Source organism: Belonocnema kinseyi, chromosome 1, assembly GCF_010883055.1.
Source record: "Belonocnema kinseyi isolate 2016_QV_RU_SX_M_011 chromosome 1, B_treatae_v1, whole genome shotgun sequence".
Lineage (NCBI taxonomy): Eukaryota > Metazoa > Arthropoda > Insecta > Hymenoptera > Cynipidae > Belonocnema > Belonocnema kinseyi.
This window is the reverse complement of record NC_046657.1, coordinates 71,235,562-71,243,174: the sequence shown is the minus strand read 5'-3', so window position 1 is coordinate 71,243,174 and position 7,613 is coordinate 71,235,562. Positions and strand designations below refer to the sequence as shown.

Genomic DNA, 7,613 nt, shown 5'->3' with positions numbered 1-7,613 from the left:
TACTAATTTATTAGTTTTAGTATAGATCGAATTTAATGACTTCAAAGACTTAAAAAATGTTAAAATATATTTTTAAATTCCCGTTTTTCCGGTCAGATAGACACCTTGAAAATAATATAAAAACTTATAACATAAATCTTACTAAATTAACCGCTGAATTTAAAATTACCCTGTACTTTTCTTTTCACATCCTAATTTTTGTCAGAATTACAGGGATCACAGTGCAAAAAGAGCTCAGAAAAGGAGAAAATTTGTTCATTTTTTCACGGTAAATTGGAAAAAAGGGGAAAGATCGAACATTAATTTTTACATGTAGAAAAGACGAAACAATCTTTTTATAATAAACATTGTATTTTTAAAGAATATTAAATGGTCTTGAATGACTTTTCACATTTTAGGTTTTTTACAAATTAGTTGGAAACTAAAGAAAATTCAACTGGTGAAAAATCTATGCTCAATTTTATTAAATTTTCATTCATTTTTAATTTTTTACTATTAAAAATTCAATTATTAATTTTCTTCCATTGTAAGCAGTTGAAAATAAAAATTTAAAATCTCTTCAATTATTAACAGTTGAATTTTCATCAATTTTGTTTAATTTTCAACAGTCGATAATTTTATTTTCAACAGTGAATAATTAATTGTTCAACTATTGAACTTTCTACTGTTGATAGTTAAAGTTTTCTTCAACATAAAACAATTAAATTTTTAATAATTGAATTTGCAACCGTTGAAAATAAAATGATCAATTTTCTTTAATTTTCTACATTAAAAAAATAAGTTTTCATTTTTCTTCAATTTTCAACGGTTGGAAATTCAATTTTTGACAATTGAATTTTTTAAATATTAATAATTTAATGCTCAACTGTTGGTATCTAAATAATAAATTTTCTTTAATTTTCAACAACTGAATTTTCATCTATTGAAAACTTAATTATCAATTTTCTTTAATTTTCAACGGCTGATAATTTTATTATTATTATACTGTTGACTATTAAATTATGAATATTCTCCAATTTTAAACAGTTGAACCTTAAATTTTCGACAAAGTATCAATTTTCAACAGTTAAATTTTCGGCTGTTGATTGTTAAATTAATCAATTTCTTTAATTTTCGCTAGTTAAATTTTCTTCAATTTTCAGCAATTGAATTTTCATCTGCTGAAAATTCAATTATAAATTATTATTTCAATCTTAAAAAGGTGAAAATTTAAATTTTAACACTTGTATTTCTAATTTTCTTCAATTTCCTACAATAAAAAATTAAATTTTCATTTTTCTTCAATTTTCCACGGTTGGAAATTTAATTTTCGACAATTGAATTTTCATTCTTATTCAATTTAAAGCAATTGAATTTTTTAATTAATAATAATTTATAGTTCAACTGTTGAATTTTCTACTGTTTATATCTGAATAATTAATTATCTTTAATTTTTAAAAGTTAATAATTTAATTTTTGATACTCTCAAATTTTTAACGGTTAATTTTGTACTATTGACAATTCAATTATTAATATTTTTCAATTTTAAACAGTTGAAAGTTAAATTTTCAACACAATATCAATTTTCAACAGTTAAATTTTCGGCTGTTGATTGTTAAATTAATCATTTTCTTTAATTTTCGATAGTTAAATTTTCTTAAATTTTCAGCAACTGAATTTTCATATGCTAAAAATTTGACTATAAATTATTCTTTCAATCTTAAAAAGGTGAAAATTTAAATTTTAACACTTGTATTTTTAATTTTCTTCAATTTCCTACATTAAAAAATTCAATTTTCATTTTTCTTCAATTTTTAACGGTTGGAAATTTAATTTTTATATTTGAATTTTCAGTCTTATTCAATTTAAAGCAATTGCATTTTTTAATTAATAATATTTTATAGTTCAACTGTTGAATTTTCTACTGTTCATATCTGAATAATTAATTTGCTTTAATTTTTAACAGTTAGTAATTTAATTTTTGATTCTCTCAAATTTTTAATGGTTAATTTTGTACTATTGACAATTCAATTATTAATATTTTTCAATTTTAAACGGTTGAATGTAAAATTTTCAACAAAATATCAGTTTACAACAATCAAAATATCTGCTGTTAATAGTTAAATAATTAATTTTCTTCAATAATTAAAAGGTAAAATTTTCTTAAATTTTCAACAAATGAACTTTCATCTGCTGAAAATTCAATTATCAATTTTTTAAAAATTTATATCTAATGAAAATTCAATTTTCCACCATTGAATTTTCAGTTTTCTTCAATATAAAAAAATAAATTTTTAATAATTGAATTTGCATCTGTTGAGAACAAAATTATCAATTTTCTACATTAAAAAATTCAATTTTCATTTTCCTTCCAATTTTATTAGTTAAAATTTAATTTTTAAAAATCGAATTTTCAGTTGTTCTCAATTTAAAACAATTGAATTTTCAACAATCAGTGATTTATTGTTCAACTATTGAATTTTATACTGTTGATAGCTGAATAATATTTTTTTTTTAATTTTCAAAAACTGAATCTTCATCTGTTGAGAATTCCTTCATCAATTTTCTTTTATTTTTAATTTTGTACTGTTGAAAACCCAATTATTAATTTTCAATTCTTCAAAGTTGAATTCTCTACTGTTTATAATTGAATATTTAGCTTTCTTCAATTTTTAACAAATTATCAATTTTCAGATTTTTTAAATTAAAAACTTTCTACAATTTTCAACAGTCGAAAATTCAATTTTCAATGTCCTTCAATTTCCAACAATTGAAGTTGGAAAGCAGGATATTTCGATTTTTTTTTATTGGAAGAGAGGAACTTTTTGAAATTAATTTGTTTTTCTTAATGTGGAAGAGGATATTTTTTATTTTTACGATTTGTATCGAGTTGGAAAAGGGGAAATTTGGGTTTCCAATATTTTATTAATTGGAAGGATAATTTTTTATTTTATACTTTTATAAATAAAAAATGGTAAATTGCAATTTTAAATTAAAAACATTAGTTTAATTAGCAGTGAAATTATTATAATTTTAAATCGTTCCAAATAATTAATTATTCGAATGTTATTTATAAATAAAAATTCAACACTTTTAATTACAAATAAAAAAATTTTTTAATGGAAAAATAAAAAATATATATACGTTCAACAAGTAAACGTATGTATTTTCATCTAATGAAAATGCAGTCATTTTTCTTCAACTTTCAACACTTGAATTTTCAGTTTTGTTCAATGTTAAACAGTTTAATTTTCTCAATCATCACAGTACCTATCATCGTCAAAAAAGGTGAATAGGTGACTTTTTTTCTAAAATAAGTGACAAATAGGTGATAAACAAAGTTTAAATAAGACAAACAAGTTGTAATTTGTTGTAAACCGAGCGATGCCCAGAAGTTTTTTTTTTAATAAAACGGCCACCCTGAAAATGGAGTATTTACATTTCCACTGAGAACTAATTTTCAATTAGAAAAAAATAAAAACTATTTTTTTACAAACCCTTTAATTGTTTACAACATAGTTAAATCCGTTACTAAATCCTTGATTTTTCAAACAAAAATTAAGCAAATTCTTCAATTTTCAACAAAAAAGATTAATGTTTATCAAAAAATTTTATAATTTATATTTCCACTACAAAACTTTAATCAAAAATAAAAAAACAGTTAGATTTGACCAAACAGTATATATTTTCACCATGACTAGATTCTGACAAAAAAAGTTGATTTTCTACCCAAAAAAAGGGCAATTTTCAACAAAAAAACATAATTTTTTAACCAAAATGTTGCATTTTTAACAAGAAAAGTTGAATTTTTAACCGGAAATGGAGTAGATCAATTTTCATTACGACTGATTTTTCAATAAAAACAAAAACGAATTTTCTATAAAACAGTTTAATTTTATACCAATTTGTTGAACTTTCAAGCCATCTATCAAATAATTTAATTTTAAAAACAAGAACATGAAATAGCAACAAAAAAGTTAATTTACAATTATTCAGTTGACTTTCTTAACAAAGTATTTGCATTTGTAGTTTTAAAAAACTTGTTTACAACAGAACGAATTTTTATTTTAATTTTTCAACAAAAAAAAACGAAATTTTAACTAAAAGTATGAATCTTTAAAAAAAATGTAATTTAAAAAAATTCGTTCAACTTTCAACCAAGGAGTAGAATTAAATTTTTTCGGTTCAAAATTCGACTTTTTGGTTACAAATTCTACTATTTAGTTAAAGATTTAACTATTTTATTAAAAATTGAAGTCTTTTGTTAGAATTTAATGGTTTTTGGACGAAAAATTATATTGTTAGTCAGGAAATTCATTTTTTAAAAATGAAAATTCATATTTTTTGATTCAACATTCATCTTTTTTGATTGAAAATTAATTCTTTTTATTTGAAAAGTCTATTATTGTATTTTTGTTTAATAAATAATCTCTTTTACTTAAAAAATATACTTTTTCTGAAAATTCTACGATTTTTTTTAAAGTCATCGTTTTTGATCAAAAATGTATACTTTTGTAGAAAATTCATATTTTTTTGTTAAAAATTTATCTTTTGGTAGATAAATCTTTTTTTTAGTTTTTGAAAATTCACCTTTTATATTTGAAAATTAATAATTTTTATTAAGAAGTCTACTATTTTTTATTTAGTTTATTGAAAATTGAACTAGGTTATTAAAGTCACCTTTTTTATTTAAAATTAACCTCTTGGTTCAAAAAATCTATTTCGATTGAAAGTTACTTGTTTTTATGAAAAAAAAAAGTATTATATTTTTTTTACAGAATTAATCTGAATTCAACTATTTTGTTAAAAAGTAATATTTTTTTGTCGAATATTGATACTTTTGGATTGAAAATTCTCTTTTACTTTAAAAACCGTCTTTTTGGGTGGAAAATTCAACCAATTGCTAAAAAAATATCACTTTTTGGCTAAACCTTCATCTCATGTTTAAAAATTCTACTATTTGGTTGAAAATTTAACTGTAATTATTTTAAAGTCATCTTCTTTGGTTAAAAATTGATCCTTTTTGATTGAAATCTAATTATTTTCATTTGAAAAAAAAAAATTATATTTTTATTTTATAATTAATCTAAATTGAACTATTTTCTTAAAAAGTAATCTTTTTTTTTATTGAAATTTGAACTGATTTATTAAACACTTGTATTTTTGGATATAAAATCAGTCCTTTTGGTGTAAAAATCCTCATTTGTTAGAAAAGTCATATTTTTTAGTTGAAAATTCGTCTTCCTTGCTTCAAAATTAATTTGGCTTGTAAAATATTCATCTTTTCAAATTAAAAATTTAAGATTATGTTTGAAAATGCAACTCTTTCTGGTTGAAGTTTAACCTTTTTTGTTTAAAAATTCGATCATTTGATTGAAGATTCGTCGATTATGAAAGTGTCATAAAAACTGTGTTTGGTGTGTAACTTGTAATTTTTAATTTTCTTCAATTCTTCATAGTGAATTTACTACTGTTTATAATTGAATATTTAGTTTTCTTCCAATTTTAATAAATTATCAATTTTCAACTTACAACAATTTTCAGTTTTCTTAAATTAAAAAAATTTAATTTTCAACTTTTAAATATTCAAGTTGAGTTTTCTACTGTTGATAATTCAATTATTAATTTTCTTCAATTTCAACATTTACGAGCCTCTATTACTGATAATTAAATGATTGATTTTCATCAATTTCAAAGAACGGAAATTAAATAAATTGAATAAAATTCAAGTTTTATTCAAATTAAAGAAATGAAACTTTCATTTACCGAAAATTCAATGATCTTTTTTCTTCAACATTCAACAATTGAATTGTCAGATAATTCAATTATTAATTTCCATAAACTTTTAAAGTTGAATATTCAATTTTCTCTGGTTTTCAATAATTTAATTTTCATCTCTTGAAAATTCAATAATGAACTTTCTACAATTTTCAACAGTCGAAAATTCAATTTTCAATGTCCTTCAATTTCCAACAATTGAATGTTCAGTCTTCTTCAATTTAAAACAATTCAATTTTAAAACAGTGAAAAATTGAAGAAAAAAAAATTGAAAATTGAATTTTCGATGGTTAAAAATTCAGTTTGTGTGAATTAAATAAAATTGAATTTAATAAGTCAATATTTTAATCCACGAAAAAACATTCAATAAAAGATGAATTTTTCGAAAACCGGCAGTCAGTGGTAAATTAATAGTCATCCAATGGAATAAAATTAATTAAGTAAATAATTCTTAAATGTTAATAATCGTTCTCGTAATCAAGAATATTTCTTCGTTTAAAAAATACCATTCGCCCCTGAAAAAGTCTAATTTGTTAAGATTTAAAAATAAAATTTGAGTCGCAAGAGTCCTGATTCGTAATTCAAATGTATTCTCAAATGTGGCATATTTTTGCAGAGAAAAGGGGGAAAAGGGGACACTTTTCGAGAATAGAGGAAAAAGGTGGGAACACATGGGAAATAGGGGAAAGACTGTGATCCCCATAGAATCATTGAAAAGTTTTACCATAGCTTTTCTTCACCATTTCCAGGATGGCGCCACTGCTTTGTTCATAGCTTCTCAAAATGGTCACCTACGAATTTTGGAAGTACTTTTGGAACGTGGGGCAAAAACGGACGCGACCAGAACCGACGGTGCAACTCCATTGTGGATTGCTGCTCAAATGGGCCATGATCACGTGGTGAGAAGACTCCTGAAAGCTGGAGCAAAAGTAGATGCAACAAGACATGTAAGTTAATTTTTTACTAGAACAAGTGGATTTTTTCTGTCAAATTCTTGAATTTTAAATCCAAAAAGACAAAACTTTCAACAAAATATGTCAATTCTAAGATGAAAACATTATTTTTTAACAAACAAAAAAGTTCATTCTTTAAAAAATTCAATTTTTTAATTTTCAACTATGAAAATCCAATTCTTTTAAATGGAAGAAAACATGAAAATTCAATTGATAGAAATTAAATGATCAACTTTTTTTCCAACAGTTGAAAATTCAATTTTCAACAATTGAATATTTAATTTTGTTCAATTTAAAACAAAGAGAATTCAGCTGTTAAAAATGAGAGAATTCAAAATTTAAGTTTCAAGTGTTGAAAATTAAAGAAAATTTATAATTGAATTTTCAACTGTTGAAAACTGAAGAAAATTAATAATTGAATTATCAAATGTTCAAAATTAAAGACAATTGATCATTGAATTATCAATAATAGAAAATTAAATAGTTGAAAGTTGAAGAAAAACGAATTTTCAACTATTAAAAATGCAATTTGCTTCAATTTTCATTTTAAACTGTTGAATTTTCAGCTATTGATAGCTTAATTAATAATTTTCTGAAATTTTCAACAGTTAACAATTCAGATTTCAAAATTTGAATATTTAGTTTTATTTAGAGACTTAAAAAATTAACTTTTCAAATTTTACAAATTCCAGGTAGTTAATAATTGAATTATCGAGAGCAGAAAATTCAACTGTTGAAAATTGAATTATTAAATGTTGAAAATTTAAGAAAATTAAATTGTCAACTATGAAAATTCAATTGATAGAAATTAAATGATCAATTTTTTTCCAACAGTTGAAAATTCAATTTTCAACAATTGAACATCTAGTTTTGTTCAATTTACAACCAAGATAATTCAGCTGT

The 7,613-nt window shown here is 22.1% G+C and overlaps 2 protein-coding genes across 2 annotated transcripts in view; one reads left to right on the top strand and one right to left on the bottom strand.

Moving 5' to 3' along the window:
• Nucleotides 1-7,613, top strand: part of LOC117177214 (ankyrin repeat domain-containing protein 29-like) — a 52,392-nt gene that overhangs the window by 32,250 nt on the left and 12,529 nt on the right. Inside the window, exon 7 of the mRNA XM_033367802.1 lies at nucleotides 6,507-6,704. Coding sequence (XP_033223693.1) covers nucleotides 6,507-6,704 — 198 coding nt within the window. The remainder of the gene's footprint in view (nucleotides 1-6,506; nucleotides 6,705-7,613) is intronic.
• Nucleotides 6,249-7,613, bottom strand: part of LOC117177355 (condensin-2 complex subunit D3-like) — a 54,977-nt gene continuing 53,612 nt past the window's right edge. Inside the window, exon 7 of the mRNA XM_033368022.1 lies at nucleotides 6,249-6,675. The gene's annotated coding sequence lies outside the window, so the exon portion shown is untranslated. The remainder of the gene's footprint in view (nucleotides 6,676-7,613) is intronic.